The following is a 25434-nucleotide window of genomic DNA, read 5'->3' as shown; positions in this document are numbered from 1 at the left end:
ACGGAAAGTGCAGAAAGCACAGAACTGAAACGAACAAACTTGTCACGGGAGCCGTCTGGCTCCCTCCAGATTATTCACGTTTACGTCAATTTACGTCCGATCCGATAGACCGTTCGACAGCGGTCGTATTTGGTTGGCTCTGAAAACGTCCTGTTAAATAGGTAAGTCTTGTATGTACATCGTCAGGACAACGCATATCCATATCGAGTGATCTGTGAGACGGTTCATCGTACATCTGAAAACACACTCGATAATCATGCAAAACAAAAGCATCTTCCGCTCGGGATTGAAGAAACTTGTCAAACGGTAAAGTCGCCTTTTGTTTCGTCCCGATAACGACGATACAGTTTTTCGTCCCGGAATTCGATGGTTCACGGCCATGATTGGAAATCACCGGCGACGACTCGTTCTCTTCGATTTTTCCCAACGCGGAAAATAACTGTCACGATTTCCTTCTGAAATCTCGTCATCGATATATTTACATTTTCGTTACATCGCACAAATTCGCGACGTAAATTGAGTGACGACAACAAGACTTCCCTTTGTCACGCGACTTCATTCCAAAAGTTCAATATTAAACAAATAATGGAACAATTGTCATTGGCAGAATAATTAAAGACTCGCCCTCGCGACTTCATTCCAAAAGTTCAAAAATAGATGAGTCAAAACGTTTTCTATGTTTCGCATCGCAGGTATGAAATTTTACATGTCAATGCCAGTTTCTGTCGCACATAAGGACTTCTTGGCCGTAAGATTTATATGATACAAATAGTTTTTATATTTAAACTTAAGTATATATAAAATAACATTGCGGAAATCAATCATTTTTTATAGATATAAATTTATTTCCTGTGATCATGTGATTTCTTCTTCTAGTCCCAAGATGAGTTTGCCAATGGCCAAAAAAAATAAAGAAGACGCGAACAAAGAAGCCTATAGTATAGATGCCACAAACGAAGCCAAATCTTTCATAGAGAAAATCTTGGGCGATGTCAGCAAATCCTCAGCAACAAAACAGATCATTATTGGTAGCACATCAGGATGGTATTAAATACTTCTTATCACAATTGAAATGATCTTGATTGTTTATTCTTGAATGTTCAACACTCATAAGGTCTACCTTCTATATTAAATATAGATGATTTGTAAATTAGGGTAACTGGATTTATCACTATGAAGATTGGAAAAGTAGCAGCTTGCGCAGTTGGTGGTGGAATTATCATGTTGCAAATTGCTGCACATCAGGGTTACATAAACATTAATTGGGACAAAGTTATGACAAAGGCCGAAAAAATATCAGATAAGGTGGAGGAAAAGATTACCGGCGAAGGGCCACATTTAATGGATAAGGTAAGTAAATTTAGATTACTGTGGAAGATTTTGCAGCTTTTTTATCAGATATTTGGATTTTGAAGAATCAAATGAAAATTTTCTTTTTTTGTTAAAAGTATACATATTGAAGGTAATTATTTTTGATAGAAATTATTTTATTTAGAAACATACTAAAAACTAGGGAAATATATATTAAAAATTTCTTATATTAACCTAACTTATAATTTATAGAAAATATTTTGCATATATTTACTTACCTTTTTCACAAATATGTTTTTGCTATTTGCAGGTAGGAAAATTATGGAGGAAGAATTCGTTCATCGCCACGAGTTTTCTTGGCGGTTTCATTATCGGTCTATCTTGGTGAAGTAAAGTACAATAACTTTTAAGTTTTGCGCGAAAATCGGAACAAATACATTTAGTATATTGTCGCCATCTGCATTATGCATTTTGTATTCTTGAATACAACGATACATATATATCAATATTATTAAAATTTCAATATCAATATTAATGGCAATAAAAATCCACATTGATTTCGATGTCAATAAAACTCACAATAACAATAACATTATAATTTTTGTATATAGATCCTTCAATAAAAAGCTGTATAATAAAATTAATTGTGTGTGATGTGCAAGGCTTTTTCCAAATCCGCTCCGACGTAGAATTTAGACATTGATGGATATTGTCGTGTTCCAGGTTGAACGATTCGTCGACAAAAAGATGGACAAAGCCGGGCGATTGATGAAACAAGGGCAGATTCGTACTCGGCGTTGGTATCATGCATTGATTGGCAGTGACGACAGTTTCCAACCAACGGAGTTCCATTTCTTTCTAGTCTCATATGTCGCGGGAGTCGCACTCGGTATTGCAACCGCCAAATAGGTAATAAATTGCTGCACTCTGAATGCAACCAAGAAAAAGATATACATCGCACCAAAGGATAGCTCCACTATTATCGACGCGCATGACAATGTCGTCGATGAATACAATAATACAATCATGGATGAGGTAAGGAACAAACTTAATGAGTTAAAGAAATGGGTGGCGCGAACTACGCTTAATAATCCTAGATAAATAGCTTTATTTTTAATCTCTCATTGATGTTAACGATGAATAGAATTTATTCGTATCATCCAGAATTACTTGTTTTGCTTTCTTTTAAATCCCCAAATCCGAATAAATTAATGAAACAATTCGTAGATCTTTGTTAAATTTTTCAATATTAATAGAGTAAATTTTATTCGTCGCTATCATCTCTTTTAAAGTTAATACATCAAACAAATGAAAGTCCCTAACTTGTTTTGAGATTACAAAATAATTTATTTATTACTAATGTGATTTATTGAATAAATATCGCATCGATGTATTATTTATTTCACATTTTACTTTGTGAAAGGATAAAATTTTGTTTTGAATCTTGATAATTTTGTTATTGTCATTTAAACAAACTATATAACGTGCTTGTAAAATGATATAGAGATTTCTTACTCATTCAGAATGCAGCAAGAAATTAGTCATTCTAGGACGTAAATGTTAGAATAATATTGTATACTTATATTATTAAAAAGTTGCGATTCAATTTTTGTAATTTATATTTATATACTTAATTCGGCTAATCGCCGTGTTTCTATTGTATTATTTATACTTATATAGATCTTAATATGTATTGTCTAAAGATAATAAAGATTATTTAACGAATAATTTTCAATATCTTATTAGTGTTAATTTTAGAAATGTTGAAAAACTTCATATTAAATTAATGTTTTATATTTATGTACAGGAACATTGTTAAATTATTTCTAAATATATGTAAGTAGGAAAAGAATCAAAGATTTGTCAATTGTATTTTAATTTAAAAATGTTACCTTTTATTTAGATAAATTATATAATAAAAGAAATTTTTCAATTATAATCAATTTATTGTCGAATTAAATAAAAGAAATAAAAATAAGAGAAAATAAAGGGATAAATAAATCTACACATTTTAAAATAAATTATGTGTATATATGATGTAGCAGTATAAAAACATTGTCTTACATAAAGTCAAAATATTCTAAATGTATGTACTTCAAAATCTTTTCAAACATTGCATTATTATATTTCTGAGGCGTTTACGGATTTTTTGATCACCATTGCAGAAAATGTGCGTAGAATTATCTCCAATTTGAATCAAGGTATCCTCTTCTTGCTACAAGTAAACATGTAAATGTATAACTTTCAACAGAAAATTTTTATAATTATATTTTTTGTGTATTTATAAATTATGAATAAGATTATCTTTATATTTATCAAAAGAACCATCGAAGAAATGTCCAAGCATACCAAGTGAATACTCGTAGAGGTAGGGGTGTGCTGTAATTTAGCTCCATGGATGCCTTCCTGATTGAGTTTCTGCAGCAATTCTTGTGGATCCAAATTCCCATATTCATGTTTTCGTTCTTTCAATACTTCTTCTTTCACAGGCGCAGGTGAACTTGATGATAATTTCCTTTTTCCACTCGGTCTCTCTTCTATATTCTGCAAATTTTCCATATTTAAAGATCAAATTAAATATAAACAGATTATATATATATTCTTTTTTGCAATAAGTCTCTATCCAAGAAGATATCTTTATAAAAGAGCGTGTTATAATATTTATCTTGACCGTGACACTCATATTCACCTTTACACATATTAGTAATTACCTTTATGGTGTATACGTTGTCCTTGACCTCAAGCTCTCCAGTAACAGATGCGAGACTCAAGCCAGGTCGCACTTCACTTGGTATAATGCTACTAGCAAGTTCCGGTTCGATAAACACGCGGCTCTTCTTTCGCTTCAATGGCAACTTTATCACTTCTCCCCGTTTGAACGTAATCAAGGGTTTTTCCTTGAATAAAATGATTATGCAGTTATTTTATAGGAGATAGAAGTTATTTTATAGGATATTTTTTTACATTTATATATTTTATAAATAATAGAGAATATAAAATAAAGATTGAAAATATTAATTGTTGAAAAGTGAGATACTTGGATGAACACATTAATAAAGAAATAGAAAATGATACCAACCCCGATGGATTCGATGACAAGATCTGTTCTATGCGGTGCCATTGCAGGAGGCTGCGTATAAACCTCCGGAATAACTAAGTGTTCTGGTTTCAAGTCTCGTATAAGTTTGTTAGCTTGAGTAAAATTTAGAGATGTATCAATGGGGCAGTGTACTGCTTTCATGGTTAATGGTTGAAATGGAGCTAGGGCGTCTAAATATGGAAAATCAGGTTCTGCAAAATCAAATATAATGAAATGAATATAATGAATATAATAAATATAATGAAATATAATGAAAGATAAAGATATAATATAAAGAATATATCAATAGTATGGAAAAAATTTGTGCAATTTATTTGTCATACTTGATATATGAATAAACAGAAGCATTTAGAAAATAATACATTTGGTACAATTTGTATCAAATGTTGAATTGGTATTAAAATAAAGTTCAACCATGTATATTTTATGTTTTACATACTTTACAAGTATTTAATTAATATTATCTTTTTGAGATCTAATGCAGAAGTATGAATAAGTTATTGCATTATTCTTTGAATTATGTATACCCATTAAAATATTATTATGTATACCCATTAAACTATATTATTATATATATATATATATACCTGTAAAAATGACTGTGTGCAGAGGATTGTTGCCCCATAATTGTATGAAATGCACGGCATCGCCAAATCGGAGACTGGGATGACCGCAGAAAATTACGCAGGGTTGCCGATAGTCATTGCTGAATCCTTCAGCGTACGTAGACGTATAATGTTTCAATCGAGCATTTTTCACGAGGAAAGCGTGTGGGAACGGTTCCTCTGGAAGATAAACTTTGTTTTGCTTATTTGTTGATAGCCTAAAAATAAAGAATGACAGTAAACGAAAGAAAAAAGATAATAAAACATAGTATATCAAAAATGTCTCAGAATTTTCATTAGTCATACCATTCGGCAAGAATATTCGAATAAGCTAAAGATGTTTCTGCTACTGGTGAAATAAAGAATAGAGGAACCTGCGTGAAGCCCGACTTGTCCAGATGAGTACTTAAACACTCGAATAAATCATATACGACGCCAGAGGGGTAGCAAGGAATCAAAACACATCCACCTGCTCTGAGGGTTACAGCTGCAAGATTTTTATATGATAAAACATGTCGCATCTGAAAAGTTACTTTCTTGTCAGAAAAAAGCTGATAAGAGAAAATTCTATTTTTATTGATTGTGTAATTCTTTTAAAAAATGATTTTGAATATTATAATATCATCCTTTTGTACCGATTTACTGAAAAAAATAATATTTACCAACAGTCATGCATAATTCCCCAAGCATCGTGTCTGGATTAGCGGTTGGTGTCTGGGTCAAGCCTGTGAGAATCAACAGGTTTGCATGCTTCAGTGTGACTTGATCCATGGGTTTTGGATGAGTAGTCAATGTAGATGAACCGCTGACAAAAGCAACCTTCTCATGATCACTAGATATTAACCAATTGCTACTACCTAAACAGAAGCCTGAACTGATTGGCGTGACTGTTAAAGCGCCATATATGTCCTGCAAATAGTTTGAATATGATAATTTGATTATTATCTATATGAAATAGTTGATTCCGAAAATATGTCGAGTTTATGGAAAATAATTTTTCTAAATATAAATATTGTATGCACTTGTTTGCTAAGCATATAATACGAATTCAACATTATAGAGAACAATTGTTAATTGATCTTTTGTAACATACCAATTTTTGATCGTATCCAACCATCTGGATGTTTGATAGCGCCGAATTAACGGCTGACATGGAGTAAATGTGCTTCCAAGATTTTGGTTTAATGATCTCCGCTAACGGAGATGGCAACATATGCAACATATCTTTCCAATGTTTAGCCATTGTGGCCTTCGGAGTCCGTTCGATGAATTCCACTAGTTCCTCCATGAAAAACCGTCCAATTTGCAACGTTGGTTCAGTGGCATATATTATACCTTTAAATTATTGTATTTTTTAAATAATTATTTATGTTTTTTTTTACATAGCTATACCTTTAAATCCCGTGCCTTCTGTTATGAACGGCAATGCAAGCATACATGTATAGTTGGATATTAAAATGGCATCAATCTCCGAGAAGTCAATTATTTTTTCTAAAGGAGGAGAAAACTCTGGAGCCGAATCCACAAACACTCTACCACAACACTCTTTCAGTTCCTTAAAATAAAAACAATATGTTTGCAATTATTGTTGAAAATAATTTAAAAATAAAAAAAATACAATATTTAAGATATATTTCACTAACTCCCTCGAGTTGCCAATCTTGCTGATTGTCATTGCGCGGCAACCATGTTGGTAAAGAATTAAATTTGCTGCTTGGAACCATAGGAAGCGGCATAAAGTGCAAAATGGATTGCATATTCAAGCCGCAATCCAACATCAATGTAGTTCCTTTGAAAGTCAAAATCAAGCATGGCTTTGTTGATTCACTGGACAGGCAGTACTAAAAATAAAAATATAAAATTAATTTTATAATATATTTATTTGGAGCTTTAGCAGAAAATGATTTATAATTTCAAGATTTTACATAATTAACGTTATTATGAGTTAAGGCTGTTAAAATACTTTTACTATTATAGGATGGTTTGTCAATCATAAACAAAACAACTCTTTTAATTCAAGACTTAGAATTTATGAAGGACTTAAATCCTCATCTGATAATCTTGAAATTCTACATTTGATATTGTATTTTTTATAACTATTTATTATATTATATTAATTATATTATTATATTAATTCACAAATTTATAAATATAAACATTTTTAGACACTGAATATTAAGCCAATATCACTATTTATCTAAAAATCATATATCTTCTTTCTTTAACGAATAATATCTCCAATTTTGTCCATTGCAAAGATTTTTAGGTTATATTTACATACTTCTTGGCTACAATTAAAATTACCAAATTGCAAACTATTACAACATTAATTAGAACAATTATAATCACCAACTTCATCCTGGATCTTATTCACAAGTTCCACATGAGAGTATTCGTCACGACTGACTTTTTGTGATAAGAACCAAATTTTAGGTCTCGAAAAATTTTTAATTGTTTCTCAAATTTTATCAAGTTTCTAGTAAATTTCTCTTTTTTTCTTTTTCTTGATTTCTAATTCAATTCTGATTTATCTTCCGAGAAGATCAATGCAAAAACCACGTGTACCACACTCTCACTTTTCTGCAGACTGTCAACAATACGTTTTTCTCATCATAGTTTATACAAAATATTATCTATATATGCACGTGTCTCGGTGCATGAAACCAAAATGATAAAAATTCTCATCAGCAAAAGAAGTAACGAGACGAGGATAGGAGGTTTCTTTGAAATTTTTGCCGGGTGAAAGAGGTTAGATGTCTTGAATCTTGTTGAAACTAGGTTAGCTTCGTTGAGCGATTCTTCCTCATTTAATTTGCAGGTGTCCGTCCGCGACTAATGAGACGGAGTGTCATCTTTTCTCCTTTCATTTCTTCCTCTGTGACGAGTGATTATCGAAAATGTGTGAAGTCGTCGTCTTGTTCGACGGTTACTCCAAAAACTTGGATGATGGTAGGATGGATGCGAACTGTACCTGCACTCTGATAAAGGGCACCAAATTAATTATCGTCGATACCATGACTGCTTGGGATCGCGAAAAGCTGGTTGAAGGTGCAAAAGTAGAATGCACTAAAATTTTATTTTTGTATTAATGTAATACAAAATATTTCTTAAGTACATCTTGTATTTTAATATTTTAAATAATTTTTGAGATTATTTTATAAAGAAAAGAAATTTATATAAACATATATACAATCTTATATTATTTTATTTAAAAACAAAGATGTTGAAAATTAAAAAAGATGTTGAAAAATAAAATTATTTTTCTAATAGCTTTTAATTAATAGCTTTATCTTTAAAGCATACCAAGAATACTTTTTTGAATTAATGAAATAATAAAAAAGTGTAAAAAAGTTTTATTCCGTCCATGGCTTATAAAAAATAAAATTGGGACAGTAATGTACATCCTAAATTGTTCTACGCCATGAACTTTTTATAAAATAGCAATTATAAATAAAAGAGCTAAATATTAGAACTAAAGAACTAAAATAAATGATAATCTTGTGCTTATTTACTGGTCCAAGTTAGAAAAAAAAATCTTCTTTTATTTAAGAGCTATTAAAACGAAAAGAAATGAAATTATAGAATTTTGAAGCTTTTGAGATTATTTGAATTTTTCTTCATAAGATAACTTCAAAAATCATTAAATTATTGTAATATTTAAGAAACATCTTATATACATGACAAATAGTTTTAGTTTATATCGATAAATATTTAAACGTTCGTAGAATAATCTATATATAATCTATATATAATCTATATATAAATAATTATTGTACAAATAATTATTTAATTATTAATACGTTATTTTTTTCTAGAAAAATATAAATAAATCTAAATAATTAACATGAAAATCGAAATAAATGAAATTTTTGATTCTACACACAATTAATGCTGAAAAATGCGAAAAAATATTGGAGCAAATACCTATATACGAATAATTTTTTCATCTCCTGTTTTTCATATCTAAACTGAGATAATATCATTAAGACCACAATTAATTAAGCATAAAATTTTTTTTTCAGCGCTTGCACAGCACAATATTCAGCCAAATGACATCGATTATGTTGTTTGCACTCATAGCCATTCCGACCACATTGGGAACAATAATCTGTTTACAAATGCAGAACATATTGTAGGCTTGACTGTTCAGCGCGGTACTATATTCCATGAAAACCCACAGATCTCGAGCGGTATATTTATTGTAAAATAATAAAAATCTTAAAGATATAATTGAAAAAATTTTATTTCTTCAGACGGCTACGAGCTCTGTCCGGGTGTTAAAGTTATAGCCACGCCAGGACACACAAAAGAGGACGTCACTGTCTTGGTGGAGATGATAAAGGATGGAGAAATAAAACTTCTCGCTGTTACAGGTATCTAAAAAATATTTCTTAGTTTACAATTATGCATCTATATACAGTATGATGTATAAAATGTATATTTTTTTCGATTTACAATTATGCATTATAATATTATAATATTAATGATTATTACAGTAATCTCTAAAAATATATTTTTCTCCTCGATTTACGTACTTATATTATTATATTTGTCATTTTAATTTCACGTTTGTATAGGAGATTTGTTCGAAAAAAAGGAAGATATTTCAAATCCATCCATCTGGAAATTATTAGGTACACCAGAGTTATCGCAAATTCAATCTGTCACGCGTTCTCGTATAATAAATCTCGCAGATTTTATAATACCTGGACATGGACCAATATTCCATGTTACGAACACTATGAGAGAAATCGTGAAGAGTCAAGTGATATAAGATAAGTAATATAAAAAAAAAAGAAAAAGAGAAATTCTGTATTGTTAAAAAACATTTTTATTTTGTGAATAAAAATGTAAAACAGAATTTTATATAAAATACGTTAATAAAAAATTTCTACAAATAATTATACAACATTAAAAATTATTATGAACTTGTAAAATATTATTGTAAAAAATTGTAATACTTTCTTTTTCTTTTTATTTTTATCTCCACGCCTATTGATTTTAACAAACAATTTTCATCACAAACAATTGTCACTCATTAACTCGAAATTTGAACTGTTAAAATCCTTGTGCTCATCGTAACATGAAATACTGTGAATTCATATACTTAAGTTTAAATTTAAGTAATGATATATTCGTCTTCGTATATATTTTTCTAAAGATTAATTAACGATAAGCGCCTTCTCATATTTATACAATTACTTAATATCTGAATGAAAATATATCTTCTTTATTTTAATATATATTTTATTTTATTTTAATTTCATACTTGATAATAGTATACTTGTATACAAGTAGAGTAGGTCAAACTGAATAGAAAAATTCAATATATCAGATTTTGCAATTTTTTTCATAATTAATGAAAATAATAATGAACTATTAATTAATGAAAATCGCCGAATAAGCGCATACTTGCCCGGTTCATTAGCAAGTACAAACACATAACGAGATGCGACTATCTAGCATTACATACGTTCGCAGTTGTTAGAACGCGACAAGATGTTTGACCATAAGCTGCAAATGATAAAGCTTTGCTTATAACGTATACTTCTGAACATTTCATCGTGTTCTAGCAACCGTGAATGTTCGTGACGTTGAATAATCGTATCTCGCAATGCGCTTGTATTCTCCGATGGACGAATACGCGCTCATTCAGCGATTTTTATTAATTAATAATTTATTACTAATTGCGAAGATCGCAAAATAACTTTTCTGCTCAGTTTAATCCACTCTGAGAAAGCTCCTGCTGAGAAAGAAACCTGCATTATATTATTAATTATCAAATACCTTATAATTTTTAGATTAGTATAAAATCAAATGTTTGTACGTAGTAAACTTCAAATACTACTATAACTTCATCTATATGGGGATGTATTCGGAATCCCACTCGAGTGCTTTCATTTTATCTTTATTGTTCACAGAATGTTAAAGGGAAAATGACATATGGAAGTATTCGGGTGGGGAATTCGAACGTACTCTTGTAAAGTGGAAAATATGTTTGCAAAATAGAATATAAATTTTCTGTTCTGTTTTTCCTTTCGTCAGCATTTTTTTTTTTTCGTTTTTCCTCTTTTCAATGTTTCGTATTCTATGTCCATCTCGTTTACAAAAAGTGCATTATGATAATATAAGTCAAGATCCACTGCAATTGAAAATACTGTAAGATTAAAGTTATTTTATGCTGGTGCTCAATGATCGACGACTTCCATGCGATGATGAGAGTCGTAGAACAAATTTGTCATAAATGTTCCTTAAAGTATTCAAATGATATTCCTTTAAACATGTAAATCCCCTCAACGAACGAGATCGCTTAAGCGCACATTTTATGCAGTACACTTCATGTGGTTTGTTTTTTTTTAATTTGGAAATGAATAATACATTGAACACCTCGACCTACAAAAAATAAAATATGCTTTTAATATAGAATAACTTAAATACAAATTATGTAATATAATGTATTTTGTGTAAATAGTTATATAGTAAACTATAATAATTTATACAGAGATTATATTAATTTTTGTTAAAAGCAAAATACGCACATAACAATTTTGACAATAAGGCGTATGATCGTCTTTACGGCGGCCGTGATAGATTATTTCCACATTCTTCCTCTTCACAAACTTTAATATCAAGTAACTCTGCTTCATCGTTAGCAATAGGCAATTTTTTATTAGAATGGACAATTGCACATTTGTCACATTAGCATCGCACGCTAGGTTCCACGAGAGATGCACAATCGGTACGATTGATTTAAACCGTTGCAATTTATTCCATTCGTAACGTTCGATCGCCATATAATATTGCGAGACGGTGAATGGGCCAACGTTCCACGCGACATTGTTGCATGAACCAATTGACTGTACCCAGTGCACGCAGCCGACATTTATCCATACGATATCACCTAATTTCTGAATGAATCTGTATACCGGAATGTTGTTCTCGTGCAGAACGTTCAAATTCGGCGGCCACCAACTGTCTTTCAAATAATTGACATTATTTTGTTCACAGAGCGTATGCATTGCACCCCAGTATTCCTGCGGTACTGCGAACCATTCGCAATCACCCGGTCCAATATTAAGGTTGACAGAACAGAAATTGTTATTCTCCTGATGACCGGGGGTCCTACATCCGGGTACCTAAACAATTGTTATGAATTAAATTGCAATCATAGAGCATTCTTTAAATAATAATAGATACACCTCTATTCTGACTCACTTAAAATCATATTTCAAATTTCAAATTATACCTTCATGTATAATTGCAAGGTATTCATCCCTAAGATTTCGCCCACATAGCTGAGCATATTGCTGTTATCTTCTACTCTGAGGAATGGTGGTAACTTCATCAATTCGTCAAATTGATCTTTCCACTTTTTCTTGTTCGACAGATCTATATTGGTAGCGAATTTCAATTTTTTGTTTTCTTCATCCATGTTCATTTGATCGGAATTGTTCTGCCTTTGAATTCGTCGTTGATATCTCGTGTATTCCAACATTGTCATGCGACTTAAGGAACTGAAGCAGTCCCAGACCTTTTTCTTGCGTCCCTTGTCCCAATTCTCATCAGGAGAACATTTATTTTGTTCACGTATTTCGATATTTAAATGTGGATCTATTTGAGCTAAAGTTTTAGACGAAAAAAGGTCTAGATCAATATTGACCGATGCATCGAGATGGCGTAATATCGCAATGGGATTTTTCAAACAAAATTTCTTCAGCTCCAGACTGAATGCCTCTTCACTGTTTTTTACGTAATAAATCGATATTTCCGGCGATAGTTGTTCAGTTGTTAATACTCGCTGGGGTGGATTTGGCGCCGAACAATCAGCAAGAAATGAACATTGTAGTATTTCTTGTAATCCTTGCTCCTTACATGCCTTTAAAATCATTTTGGCATTCTGCTCGATGTTCATTTTCAGTTTTCTTCTTAATGAATAAATAAAAAAATTATAATAAAAAGCAGAAATAAATTCTTTGTCACGAAATATGAATTTAGAGCACTAAATTAATCTTCTTTACTTTGTTACACCGCACGAATAAACTGTGACTGTTTCGCTTATCGAATATATTTGAAGATAAAATTGAATAACACAAGTCATATGAGTCTAGAGGACATAGAAAAAATGTTTTCCCTCAGAGATTTAGTTTACACATTTTGAATATCGTAGACAAACAATGATCGGACATGATATCATGATATACCTTATACATAAGTCGTTTCTCGAAACGAAATAATCACATTATTTGCACAGCGATATTTTTATATTGTTAAAGCAAGTTTGAAACAACTTTCTCTCAGATATACAAATATACAAAAATATAAAATAGATTCTTCAGTGAAAATTACTTTTTTTGTAAAAAATTGCAAACACAAGCAAAGAAAATGATATTAATTTTTCTCACGCATACTTCTCAAGCCTACATACTTCTCAAGAAATAATAAAAATAATTTTGATCATAAAAATGATGAAAAAATGATTTTTGATATGAAAATATCAAAACAAATCCTCCTTGAATGTGCCATATTATTGAATTAAACTTATCGACATCGTGTATATTTCCTGCATCGTTTCTGAATTAGCAATTGATATTTGTTTTAAACTCATAATATCAATATATGATTTGCTTCACGAATTTCGAATGAATCGGATAAGTCATCGGCAAAAGCAGTCTTCCTATGATCAGTTAATATTATTTAAACAATAATCCAAAGGTATAACTGGTATAACTTTTCTCATTAGTATATCCTGCAAATAGTTTAAATATAATTATTAAATTCTTATCCATGAAACAGCTGAAATAAAAAAGCTCATTAGATTAAAATAATAATCGCATTCATTGTGAATTATTTTGTAAATATCATATTATTCGCATTACATTATATGTAATTTACCTAAATACATTAATAAATTGAAGCACCTTTGGCTTGGCTAAACTTCTACGCAGAATGAGCAAAATAACTTCAAATCGGATGAGACTTTATATGCTGCGCAGCATGAAAGGGGATTTTTTATTTAAGGAACTCGAATTTGAAAATTTTCCTGGGTGAAATCAATAAATCTTTACTTTTATAAATAAGTTCTAAGACCTCTCTTGTGTTAACATTAGAAGAAATAGACGATGCGTATATTTTTACAAATACTTTATTAAACATTGCAAAGTGTGGTACATGGTATCACAACGTTGTTATACTCAATGCATGTATACATTACGATTATTACACATTATACACCGGATTCACGAACACGAATATCTATACGGAGGAGCACAATACGTTCACCCTTATCTTTCGATTTCGCTCGCTGTAACGATACGTGGATCGTTACGACTTGCTTTAGCAGGTTTCTTCGCGATACACACTATTTCTAGAAGAAGTAACTCGCAAATCGGTACACATTTTGATAAATACAACGCTTTTTTAAACATCCTCCTGTCTTAAGTATTCACTCTCCTAATATCTACATTCTACGTCCATAAACAGTTTTATTAAATCTTCACAGCCAACGACTAAATTAAAAGTCCTCTCCGCATTCTCATTTAAGAATTATACTTTATAAGTAGTGATATAAATTTTTATAGTGAAAGAGGAGCATAGATCTAATTTTATCGGAGAACTCGAGTAACAATACTAGGAAGTCGACGAAATCCTTTCCCCGAAAGTAAAAATTAAAAATTGAAAAATCTTCTTAAATTTGTCTTATACATTGTCGCGTTGTAATTTTACGTGTGTAAGAATGATTGAGGCTCCCGGTCATTTTTCGCTGCTGCTCTATTAAAAAAAAAATCACTTATGCACACATACACACATATTACGTATACAATGTATCATTTTTATATATTATAATTATAATGAAAAATTATGGAAATTATTGAGAGAAAGCGCAAAATTTTACAGACTTTTCGCTTTTTACGAGGCAATTTGACGGTTGCAGCGACAGAACAGAAGCCCCAAAGTATTACAACGGTTGTACGGTAAGACGGAGCGCCCTGCACTCTATGTAAGTAGTAGCTTAATACTTTTGTACATAACGGCAAAATCAATTCGCCGACTGCTGTAAATCTATAAATTAAGTAGTTCCACGAGAATAATCCGATTACATCACCGAACAGATATTTATCTGTCGTCAAATTAATGCGGAATACCTTCGAATACAATCAATTCGCATAACCTGACGTATAAGTCAATCTAATCTGTTCCAGATACCAAGGCAATATTACGATTCTCATCGCGTATCTCTGACTACTTCTAAATTAATTTTCAGCTTCATCGTTACATGTATTCAGACGCATGTCGATTAAATACAGATCGATTCTTGCACTATATCATTAGCCTTTTACAATTATTAATTACATTAATTAATTTTCATATTTCGTAGCTACTATACGTACAGAATAAGTCGCGTTATCTATTACAATATCTCCACTTTAAATTTCTAGCGAATTGACAATGGTTTAATGATAAAAAGAAAAGCACCGTACGTATTAATGTTAAAATATATAGAAAAAAATAAAGGCACGTTCTTTCTTACAAAAATTAACAAATAAATAATGCATTCTCTTTTATCATTAAGCCAATTCCAATATCAGAGATTCTTCAAAAAAGTCTCGAATAATTATGTAATTTATTATTTATATATAATAATAATAATCATCATCATATAATAAGATATTAACTTGCAATAGATCACGCGACTTACTCAATACACACCATGACTTTCATTACATTGAAAATATTATAATTAAAGCTCGTGAAGAAGTAATCAACACCATGGCGTGACTGTCCTCAAAATTAATCTACTTAAAAATGTAGCAAAATCAATGACACATATATACTGGAAATTTCCTAAAATATCTTTTGCTTTTCCCGTGTCGTTCTATTAGAAATTGCGCAGGAAGCACGACCGGTTTCTCAAAAGTCTTACAATTCCGTGTATGATTCTAATAACGTTCTTTACAGTTTCGTTTATTCCGAACTTCTTTCGACGGGCGTTAGTTACAATCGCTTGGAAAGACTTGTCTGAAAATCGGCAGCGTGTCTCGGCAATGAAAATATCCGTTTTCCTTATCTTCACCGATTTACGAACACTTTGTGCCTTCAATCCTGTTCCAAAATTATGTAGCATAATATTAAAATATTAACAGATCCTAATCCTCATAATTAATATGGCCTTTTGTTTTGGCGAGATAAAGATCTTCTGAAACAATTAGGATTTTGATAATGAAATACGCATTCCGAAATCACATGCGGCCGATCTTGAGATGATCACCGGACAGGAATCGTATGAGAGTGAGCGAGTCGAAACGAAACGGTCTATCGACAGAGTTATAAGGAAAAATTTTATAAGTGTCTGCCGACCAGACCTGGTAGGGCGACTCGTGTGTGCAGCGGTAGTGGTCCCGGACTAACTTCTCCCATCATCATCACGGTCCCTAGCTGTCCCACAAAGTATTAAACAAACATCAAGAATCATCTTCAAAATCATATCTCCTCTCGCATACATGCCACTTGACATTATTATCAATTACATTCGACTGGCGCACCGAACAAGTTTTGCGTATCGTAAACAAGCTGAGAAAATATATTCACAGAGCGATCCGGCTGTCGAGATACGTAGGCCTGGGATCTACTTCTAATCGAGACTTCAAAGTGAATCTAATTCACAAGACCAGAAAATAAAAACTCCTCTAAGTTTAACACTATTTACAAAAAAATCTGCGAGGTACACGCTAATTTCCCAGCAGAGAGAATATTACAGTTCAATTTTGTCAATTTTCTACTTTGTATATAAGTATATGATTTATCTGTTTTAAATATTCTAATATATATAACTGTATGTTTTTATTGGAAAAAAAAGAGAGAGAGAGAGAGAGAAGTGACAACAATCGGCCAAACAAAAATCGTGATTTCGTAAAGTTGCCTAAAGTATCACGCCTAAAAACTACATTGCATTTGTAGCCTCGATTTCGTTATCGAATCATAAGTAATAATGTTAATTACGTTAAATAAACATAAGTGTATAAGCCTGTAATATCACCGCCAGAGATATCTTAACGAGATTGTACGTCAAAGAAATTAAATGTCCAGTAAAAATTAAATCTTGACACTGTTTTTAAACCTAATAACAATTCGAAGAGTAATATCTTACACTTAACTAAAGCTTTACAATTCAATAAACGTGTACACATTACCGGTAACAAATTATATGGAATATATATATATAAAATCGGATCGCAAAGGAAAAAAATAAATCTTAAGACGCCAAATAACGTGTTCACAACTGCAATCTACGTGCAGAGCTCCTGACGCTCGTCTGTGAATAAACAACATAAAAATATACAACTAAAAGGAGAGAATAACATAAAATAAGTAGTAAATAGGTACGTGTGAAGTAGTACATTGCGACATGCAGATATTAAATACGGATAAGTATGGCGGCGGCGCGACTGCAAGATGATTAAGACCATAGACCGCATTAAAAAATTATCTGCATGCAAAAAAAGTAAGCGCTCGAAGATCGCCGTGGGCGAAGAAGATATCCGTACATCTTTAAATACTTTGTTAATTCCGCATAAAGAAAAAAAAGATCAATGTTGCATTATTACGAATAAAAATAAGTTGTTTTATTAGAAATATTGCAGGATGATTTTCTCATATCTCTAAATTTCTGTAAAAAAGATAAAATGTACCGATACTTTCTTTCTTCTTTCACTCACTCCTCGTGTCAATTTACAAAATAATAATTTTTCATACATAACGAACATAAATGAGTTTCGCAGAGGCAGGATTAAAAGATCACAGCAACAACAGAGCCTCGATGTTATCTCTATCTTCATATTGCCGGTTCGCAATTAATTCTCGTATAATTAGAATTAACGAGCACTGAAAATTATGTTTAATGATCGTTTGAGCGTCGCGGGATGTTTGACAAATATTCCGACGTCTAAAGAAAAAGGAATTCCGGAATATTCGACATGTAATGTACTCATTAGAATTAAAACATTCAATTAAAACTAAAAAGAAATTTTATACTCCTTATGGTCCAATAAGCATTACGAACTTTATGAATCCCGAACTTTCGATGTGCAAACAGCACACAATTCGAAAAAATAACAAAGCAGTAGAATTATCTCCATCCTTCACATTAACTATTTATATATAACCGTTAACCGTTTATATATTTCAATTAGCGGAATTAATCATCTCTTTTACTCTTTTACTCTTGTCTATTTTCAAGTTGGAGAAGATACTTTAAATATCAAAAGTAAAAGACAGCGTCCGCATGCTTTTTATAGCATATTATGAAATAGCACAATAACATATATGTTCATACGCGTTTATACGAGACCAGTTATATGTTCTCAATTCTCATAAAAAAAAAAGATCACATCTATCTCTCTTTTATCTTCTGCACAAGAAAAACAAGTCAAAAAATTGATTACGAATTGTCTGATATACCGGATATATATCGAATTATCACGAGTGCAAAGGGTTAATACTTTTGAATAAATTATTACTTAAAGTGACCTATTCGCAATTGTTCAAAGAGAAGAATCTGTCTTTTGCCACGCAGGTCATAGGTACACATGGATCGTTCGTTGATCGTTTTCCCGGCTACAAAGTTCGTAAAGGAATGAATCCCTCCATTCCGATAATTCTGAGGTCTTCGTCATCGGAATCGGAATCATCATCATCATCACCATTTCTCTGTCTCTAGAAAAAATACCGATAAAAAAAAATACGGTCATACGTGCGTTGCGCAAATATCTGATTGTGATTTTTTCCCCTTGAATAGAAGAAAGACAAGCGCAAAAATAAATCGCAGAAGCTTATCCCTCTTATGTACATTAAACATAATTTTCAAATCGACTTTATAAATGAAATTTACTCCATCATTGTGCACTACGAAATGTCACACGCTATTGTCCATTCATTAATACTTTTTATATGTCTGTTGTAGGCAATCACTGACTAGAATAGTTATCCGTGCTGCACAAAGTTTATAAAATTACTTCGGCAGAAAAAAATACGCAGTTACGAGGAATCACTCACGCGTAACTCGATGATTAGCTCGTTAACAATTTCATCGTTTGTTAATTTGCGCATAGTATTATAAGATTAGAGCAGAGCAGAAAAAAGTCGGTTTGCTTTAACGAATAGCATACATACATTCCCCTTATTCTTAAGCAAGCAGATTCGTTAAAAATTCACAGTATATTTACAATTATCATAGTCATTTTCGAAATTAAATTGGGCGCGATAGCAGCGTAAAGTTTAAAACTTTAGTGTTAAATTAATGATAAATCGTCGTAACAATTATTACATTGTCATGTCAAATTATTTATTTATAGACTTGGTTTTGTCTCTATATCTCCTTTAAATTAGCTTTCAAACTCATTTTTCTTTCTCAAAAGTCGAGTAACGCCGCTATTGCATCTGAATCCTGAATTATTCCTATCGCTAGTGTCGTTTCATTCGAGGGGTTAACTTGAAAATCGAAAGTAAGAGAAATTACATCATTCAAATAAAATTAGTCTTACTAGTCTGTGCAATAGGCATTCAAGCTCCTGTTTTATGTAAAAGAATGAAGGAAAGAAGAGATAATTATAAAATTGAATACGATGTGACGTTCGCGCAATTATATCTCCTCTACATATTGTCTGTACTGCTTACAATATAGAGAAATATTTATTTACACACATCCCTCCCCCCCCACACACACACGCACACGCGCGCGCGCACACACACGCACACACACACACACACACACACGCGCGCGCACGCACGCACGCACGCACGCACACGCACACGCACACGCACACGCACACGCACACGCACACGCACACGCGCGCGCAGCCGCAAACTATTGTTGTTTACACTTAAGCGTTCACAGTCGAAATAGGAAATTTAACGAAGAAACGAGATGTGAACGTCGATCGCAAGATGTACTATTTGCCTTTATAAGAAACAAAAGACACGAAATTTCTAGCAAAATTAAAAAAAGATATAATGTGAATGTGAATGTGAAACATGTAAATTATATAAGAATTAAGCAAATTATAATCCCGATCATGCGATTTACGAAATATGTATATACGACTCTTCCCTTCTCTCTTTCCTGCTTAAAGACTTATAGATACACAAAAGATGATGATGTTAGGATTTGTTGTTAATTCTACCTTCTGTGTAAATTGAGAATTACATAGGGCTCATCCGGATTAGTGCTGACGTCTGTAGTGCTGTTAGGTTGATAGCACGGATTAACAGTATAATTGAGATTAGGCTGATGGAAACTCACCGGCTGAACGCTGGTCCTGCGTCGCTCCATCTCACGATCTTCCAGGCAGAAATCGGAGTCCGAATCGGCTTTTCTCGCAACGTCGTCCTGTCACAATAAATGCGATAAAATATTTCAATTTATTACAAGTTACAATATTCTATTATATCTGATGATACACATTAGACATAGTGTAATAATGACACACAGATCAGATATCATAAATTTAAAACGAAGTTTTCAATATATAAGAAACTCGAGTAACATTGTACCTGTGTCATCTGTTGTGTGGTCGTAAGGATTCTCGCCAACGGACTACAACAGACCGGTAACGTTTCTAATAACGTAGGCCTAGAGTGTGTTAGCAGAGGCTTCATATATTTAGTATCGAAATCACCCCAAATTCTGGCGAGTAACGCCTTCTCGTTAGGCTTTGTACCACCGATACCGCCGCTGCCACTGCCGCCGCCTGGCAACGATCCATCCTGCATAGAATTATACTGTGAAATGTGAACAACACATCAGTTATCCATCCTGTATGATTCTGCGAATTTTCCTTCTTTAATCTTTAATCTTTAATCTTAACGAACAAATTTTAATCTTTACAACTCTCTTATTATTTGCAAACATTTATTGCATACATTTATTAATGCATTAAGATAAAATCCAGATAGATACATGTGTTTCTTTCCCTTTTTAACAATAACAGCATTTATTATATTTTCTTTTAATGACATCCTTTTTATGTTTGAAATTATCTTCATTATTTATAAAAATACATGCTTATGAATCATGAATCTGGTGTCCCATATTAAATGTTTGTGTGGATACTGTTAATATATGTAAGTATCTTAGTGTTTCCTCCAGCTACTCTTCAACATACAGAATGGATAACAAAAACCATACTGAAAAAAGAGCTAAAAGCACATGCTATCAAATTTGCTAACAAATTTGCCGAAGACACATGCTGTCAACAGATAATAAAATAAATCTACAACTTGATACGAATCATATAACATATCTACATTCATATACTCTAACAATAACAAAAAAAAATGTTTATTTCAATGATAAACAACAATTGAAATTGATGCATGCTATTTTTATGCTATTTATTACTTGGGATCGTGCTGTGCGAGCTATATGCATGTTTATATATATGTACATCAACGTCTCATGTGTCGTGTGTGAATGATGATAAATTGTAAGAATGGGCGAATTATCAAAACGAAATAAAAAAAAAAAAAAACCAATCATATTGTCTGAACTCTCAATTTATTAAATAGAAAGACGGTGCGTCAAGTCAATCTTTAATTGTAATAACGTACCGGCGAACTTCTTCCCCTACGCATGTCCAAATCACTGTAGCCACCCTCGCCGCCAGACTATCAAACATTAATAAATTAAATTGTCTTGTAACTTGTTCACGCGCACATTCTTTTAGCATATTCAATATTCGCAATTTATCGAATACTATGAGTTAACATGACATGCGTGTAAATTCGAGAATGCAAGAATTAAAGATCGATATAATTTCGGTAGAGCAATATCAACTGAATTTTATTCGTGACTCGAGAAATTGCAAACCATGTCACAAAATTCGAAGTGTTCACTTTTAACTATCAGAAAATATTATAATTATGGGTGTACAGTTATGACGTCTGTAACATTGGAAAATTGAGCTCACCGATATTGTACCGGTTTTAAATGATTTAGTTAGTTAGTTTTTCGTTGTTGTTAATTTTTCAAATCTCTGATATTTTCATTCTAACATTTTTCGAAACGAAAGAAAAACTAACGGAGAGCGTGGGAAAATAAAATTCTTTAAGCTTTAATTGACTAGGAGATTGAGCTTTAGTAGGAGATTAGTACGCACGGTGTCCAGTGAATTGTACACCTGGATAAAAGCGTTACCGTGAAAAAATGCATTGCACGACGAACTTAACTTAAGCTTACATGCACAAATATTTTCGCTTGTATATTTCAGAGCAGATTCGTTTAAATATGTTCATTGTACTTTGTTGTTTATCATTATTTTCTCAATTATTTGTTCATTATTGTTGAAGAAAGATTAATTAATAATCCTACAGATTTTACGCATGCAAACTTTTGCTATATCAAGATAATCGCATTTCTTACTGACATAAATCATATATCTAGCATTGAAATTATACGCATGAACGTGTTGATATATATGTATATATGCAAATAGCCTAAAAACACACAGTTCTCTATTCTGCATTGTGTAACACTAATTCCACTAGATAAAGATACAATTATCGGATAAGAATTATCATACTTACACTGCGCGTTCCGTTATGAGAAAGTCCTTCTATTTCTTCGTCCACTCCGACTCTATAAATAAAAAAACAATTCAAGTGTTACAATTAAAAAATGCAAATATTAATATTAGAAAAAATATTTATTTTTTATGCTGATGCTTATACTAATAAAGTAATAAAACAAATTGAAATTATGTTTAAGAGTTTTACTCACGGAATATTGAACCAGCTTAAAAATTGAGTTGTTGCACCACCTTGCAGTATAACCGTCAATATAACGATCAAGCTAGTAGTAGTCAACATCGCTTGTCTAGCATCGGATACTGTGTTTCTAATAGCAAGAGCAAAACTCATAGCGCCACGCAGTCCTGCAAAAAATAGCATGTGCTGATAGTTCAATGATATCTTCGGTTTTCTTGCAAGATTCAATATGAAAGACAGGGGATAAACATTAGCCGCTCGACCCAATAATGCGCACAGCTAAGGATAATGTTAAGGACTTTATTAATTAATTAAATGAAATTTGATTGGGAAAGAATTCTACTAGATAATATTAACAATATGTTATGTACTGTGCAAAATTCAAAGATGACAGATTCTCTTACAGAATCATCTTTGAATCAACTGGAAAAATCCAAAATATTTAATGGCATTCTATTAATATATATATATGCAATGTAAGGATACAAATCCTGCGAAGATAAAACCAGGATCGAAATGGTGCTTCGGAAAAGTGAACATTGACACGCCGATGTAACTAAATATGAAATTCTCAGCTAAGAAATTCAACAGCTCAAATAGCTGTTTTGTACGCTGGCGCGAATCTGGACTCAGATTATTGTATGTATAATGAGCCTGACATATTCCACAGAAAAGAACGGCAACCACACCTAAAATTTCATAACACTTATTAGATTACTGCTGACGTCAAATCAAATATGATTGCAATAAGACTAAGAGATTTAACTAAACGCACAAATATTACCACTTACCTGTAAGATCAGCAGCTTCGGCGATTAAAAATGTACTATATGACATTAAGACGAATAACGCCGATTCCAAGAGAGGAAAGTCTCGCACTCTGGTAAACTTTGTCAATAACGCAGTAATACATCCCATAGTAGCACCGATAAAGAGAGAAAGACTAAATATTCCGACAAAATCTCCGAATGCTTGAAAGAATGCCACAGTCTCGAAACCGCCAGATCCCGACTGGTATCGCTCTGCATAATTCTGTATAGAACTGTAATAACAGAATTTATGTTTTTAAAATCGCATACTTTAAATATTATTAAATTAGATATTTTCAAAAAAATTTATATATTCTAAATCAGTTACAACTTTTTCAATTCTGATCTTTTTTATAAAATTTTTTTACAAAAAAACTCCAATCAAAGAATTTGCAAATTAAAAAAGACTATTTTTATTCTATAAAATATACTCACCCACTAAGTACAATAGCAACCGCATCATTCAGCACACTCTCACCAAACACTAAGGCATATAAATTAACATCTACATGTAAATCGTTGAAGATGGATATTATTGTCAAAGGGTCTGTAGGGGATATTAGAGCGCCAAAGTACAAGGTGTCCAGAAACGTAAACGACGTGGAGAGATGTGGTATCAATTGTACAAAAGCATACATCAGAGCTCTGCGCAGATAAGACAGTTTAACTTATTGCGAAAATCAAGTCTAAAAATAGACCGTTAAAAGAAGAAAACATATTATTCTTACTGACGAATGAAATAAGAAAAACAACAGATAAACTCGATCAAAGTACAAGTTATGGTAATAAGATTACAGTAATTTCTATAAATATAATTTTGCTTGTTGCCAAGCGTTCGTTAATTTATTACTTCTTTTTCTTAGATACGCAATAAAAAATAATAATTAAACAAAGGATAGCGATAAAAAGTTTTCTTTTTAAAAAAATAAGAGAAAAATAAATATATAGTATATAAATAATTATAAAATATATGAGAACAATAATAATAGACATGACATATAAACTGATATTTTTTTCTTTAAAGATGTCTATAATAAAATAAAAATAACATTAAAAGAGAAAGATTTACCCAATGACAAAAGCTGATATAGAAGTTCCTATTAAAGCGTACATAAGAATTGCGCCCAAATTTCTGAAGAAGTATCTCTGCAAAAATTTATTTATTTGTTAAGAGAAGTTATTGATGAGAATCAGAAGATGTTAAATCTCAAGATGTTTCGCATTTTTCCAATAAAAAAAGAAGTAGATGTACTTACACGCTTCAAACTATATCCTGCATGAAAAATAATAGGAGGTAATATGATATTAAAAAATATTTCAGGATCAAAAGTAGCCTGCAACAATAATAATTAACATTAAAACGAAATGACTTTAAATTTAAAGTTGGGAATATGTAAAATTATTTAAAAATCATCAGATAATTTTCATGAAACAGAAAATATGAATCTTACAAATTATTTATTCACCTTCAAATCAATTTCATTATCTTCCTTGTAAATTTCACCACGAAACGAATATGCAAACGTTTTGTTCTTTATAATACCACCGCCCTTATCTTCTGGAAAACGTAACCACAATGTATCCGGTGGTACAGACTGATTATATTTGCTGGTATTGTCCGGAACTACCGGCATATGCAAAATAGTACTGCTATTTGTAAAACCATAGCGTATTATCGCTCCTATGATCAAGCCTGTAATGATCAACATTCCATTCTAAATAAGTAGAATAATTTTCAATATGCTGTCAATGGCAAAAAGTAAAATTATACTTTTAAAAATTTATAAAAATAGATTTAATTTTGTTTTAAATTTTAGAAAAATGAACTAATCAATAAAATCAATTACAAATT

At 31.7% G+C, this 25434-nt stretch overlaps 5 protein-coding genes across 19 annotated transcripts in view; 2 read left to right on the top strand and 3 right to left on the bottom strand.

Annotated features, from left to right (window-relative positions):
• On the top strand, nt 1-3039 carry LOC105425207 (FUN14 domain-containing protein 2). Of its 5 annotated transcripts, none has more exons than XM_011635897.3 (5): nt 12-161; nt 693-748; nt 877-1044; nt 1155-1350; nt 2035-3039. In XM_011635897.3, exons 3-5 carry the CDS (start codon nt 884-886, stop codon nt 2218-2220), a joined length of 543 nt encoding a protein of 180 aa, XP_011634199.1. In that variant the 5' UTR covers nt 12-161; nt 693-748; nt 877-883; the 3' UTR covers nt 2221-3039. The 5 variants fall into 5 exon arrangements, with proteins under 5 accessions (XP_011634190.1, XP_011634199.1, XP_011634208.1 ...); XM_011635906.2 differs by lacking the exons at nt 12-161; nt 693-748 and adding exons at nt 168-306; nt 1622-1700 and having other exon boundaries at nt 2035-2276; XM_011635888.3 differs by lacking the exon at nt 693-748 and having other exon boundaries at nt 1-161.
• A 281-nt stretch (nt 3040-3320) lies between these two features.
• IntS9 (integrator complex subunit 9) lies at nt 3321-7889 on the bottom strand. 2 transcript variants are annotated; one of them, XM_011635864.2, is made up of 11 exons: nt 7753-7889; nt 6660-6857; nt 6409-6571; nt 6110-6351; nt 5679-5925; nt 5323-5503; nt 4999-5234; nt 4391-4602; nt 4023-4208; nt 3661-3855; nt 3321-3526 (listed from the first exon to the last, which is right to left on the bottom strand). In XM_011635864.2, exons 2-11 carry the CDS (start codon nt 6792-6794, stop codon nt 3407-3409), a joined length of 1917 nt encoding a protein of 638 aa, XP_011634166.1. In that variant the 5' UTR covers nt 6795-6857; nt 7753-7889; the 3' UTR covers nt 3321-3406. The 2 variants fall into 2 exon arrangements, with proteins under 2 accessions (XP_011634166.1, XP_088932580.1); XM_089076454.1 differs by lacking the exon at nt 7753-7889 and adding an exon at nt 7366-7508.
• A 24-nt stretch (nt 7890-7913) lies between these two features.
• On the top strand, nt 7914-10259 carry LOC105425185 (metallo-beta-lactamase domain-containing protein 1). The gene is made up of 4 exons (XM_011635836.3): nt 7914-8064; nt 9039-9206; nt 9270-9389; nt 9594-10259. Exons 1-4 carry the CDS (start codon nt 7914-7916, stop codon nt 9788-9790), a joined length of 636 nt encoding a protein of 211 aa, XP_011634138.1. The 3' UTR covers nt 9791-10259.
• Nucleotides 9384-13824, bottom strand: LOC105425178 (histone demethylase UTY-like). The gene is made up of 3 exons (XM_011635825.3): nt 12263-13824; nt 11556-12152; nt 9384-11409 (listed from the first exon to the last, which is right to left on the bottom strand). The coding sequence occupies exons 1-3, from the start codon at nt 12926-12928 to the stop codon at nt 11188-11190; spliced, it is 1485 nt and encodes a 494-aa protein (XP_011634127.2). The 5' UTR covers nt 12929-13824; the 3' UTR covers nt 9384-11187.
• A 316-nt stretch (nt 13825-14140) lies between these two features.
• Nhe3 (Na[+]/H[+] hydrogen exchanger 3) overlaps nt 14141-25434 on the bottom strand; it is a 12096-nt gene continuing 802 nt past the window's right edge. Inside the window, exons 2-13 of one of the 10 annotated variants that reach the window (XM_089076448.1) lie at nt 25049-25275; nt 24839-24916; nt 24652-24728; nt 24018-24227; nt 23565-23815; nt 23260-23462; nt 22787-23052; nt 22594-22645; nt 21619-21675; nt 20563-20790; nt 20193-20398; nt 14141-18726 (exon numbers count right to left, since the gene is read on the bottom strand). In XM_089076448.1, coding sequence (XP_088932574.1) covers nt 18588-18726; nt 20193-20398; nt 20563-20790; nt 21619-21675; nt 22594-22645; nt 22787-23052; nt 23260-23462; nt 23565-23815; nt 24018-24227; nt 24652-24728; nt 24839-24916; nt 25049-25275 — 1994 coding nt within the window. In that variant the 3' untranslated portion in view covers nt 14141-18587. Of the gene's footprint in view, nt 20399-20562; nt 20791-21618; nt 21676-22593; nt 22646-22786; nt 23053-23259; nt 23463-23564; nt 23816-24017; nt 24228-24651; nt 24729-24838; nt 24917-25048; nt 25276-25434 lie in introns of all 10 variants that reach the window. The other 9 variants (XM_089076450.1, XM_089076449.1, XM_089076453.1 and 6 more) reach the window with 9 other exon arrangements.

Source organism: Pogonomyrmex barbatus, unplaced genomic scaffold, assembly GCF_055798465.1.
Source record: "Pogonomyrmex barbatus isolate J1 unplaced genomic scaffold, ASM5579846v1 scaffold2, whole genome shotgun sequence".
Taxonomy (NCBI): Eukaryota; Metazoa; Arthropoda; class Insecta; order Hymenoptera; family Formicidae; genus Pogonomyrmex; species Pogonomyrmex barbatus.
The sequence above is the reverse complement of the archived record's forward strand: the minus strand, read 5'-3'. Positions and strand labels throughout refer to the sequence as shown.

What these genes read in the sequence shown, in the direction of transcription:
- IntS9 (XM_089076454.1), bottom strand. An exon ending in AGAAGGCACGGGATTTAAAG is followed by an intron (nt 6,352 to 6,408) that starts GTATAGCTATGT and finishes AATAATTTAAAG; the next exon opens with GTATAATATATGCCACTGAA. An exon ending in CCTCTACGAGTATTCACTTG is followed by an intron (nt 3,527 to 3,660) that starts GTATGCTTGGAC and finishes GTTTACTTGTAG; the next exon opens with CAAGAAGAGGATACCTTGAT.
- LOC105425178 (XM_011635825.3), bottom strand. Translation starts at nt 12,928, where the DNA reads ATGAACATCGAGCAGAATGCCAAAATGATTTTAAAGGCATGTAAGGAG. An exon ending in CCTTGCAATTATACATGAAG is followed by an intron (nt 12,153 to 12,262) that starts GTATAATTTGAA and finishes ACAATTGTTTAG; the next exon opens with GTACCCGGATGTAGGACCCC. An exon ending in CTTATTGTCAAAATTGTTAT is followed by an intron (nt 11,410 to 11,555) that starts GTGCGTATTTTG and finishes TATTTTTTGTAG; the next exon opens with GTCGAGGTGTTCAATGTATT.
- LOC105425207 (XM_011635874.2), top strand. Translation starts at nt 257, where the DNA reads ATGCAAAACAAAAGCATCTTCCGCTCGGGATTGAAGAAACTTGTCAAA. An exon ending in TTGAAGAAACTTGTCAAACG is followed by an intron (nt 307 to 876) that starts GTAAAGTCGCCT and finishes TTCTTCTTCTAG; the next exon opens with TCCCAAGATGAGTTTGCCAA. An exon ending in GGCCACATTTAATGGATAAG is followed by an intron (nt 1,351 to 2,034) that starts GTAAGTAAATTT and finishes GTCGTGTTCCAG; the next exon opens with GTTGAACGATTCGTCGACAA.
- LOC105425185 (XM_011635836.3), top strand. Translation starts at nt 7,914, where the DNA reads ATGTGTGAAGTCGTCGTCTTGTTCGACGGTTACTCCAAAAACTTGGAT. An exon ending in TCGCGAAAAGCTGGTTGAAG is followed by an intron (nt 8,065 to 9,038) that starts GTGCAAAAGTAG and finishes TTTTTTTTTCAG; the next exon opens with CGCTTGCACAGCACAATATT. An exon ending in AAAACTTCTCGCTGTTACAG is followed by an intron (nt 9,390 to 9,593) that starts GTATCTAAAAAA and finishes ACGTTTGTATAG; the next exon opens with GAGATTTGTTCGAAAAAAAG.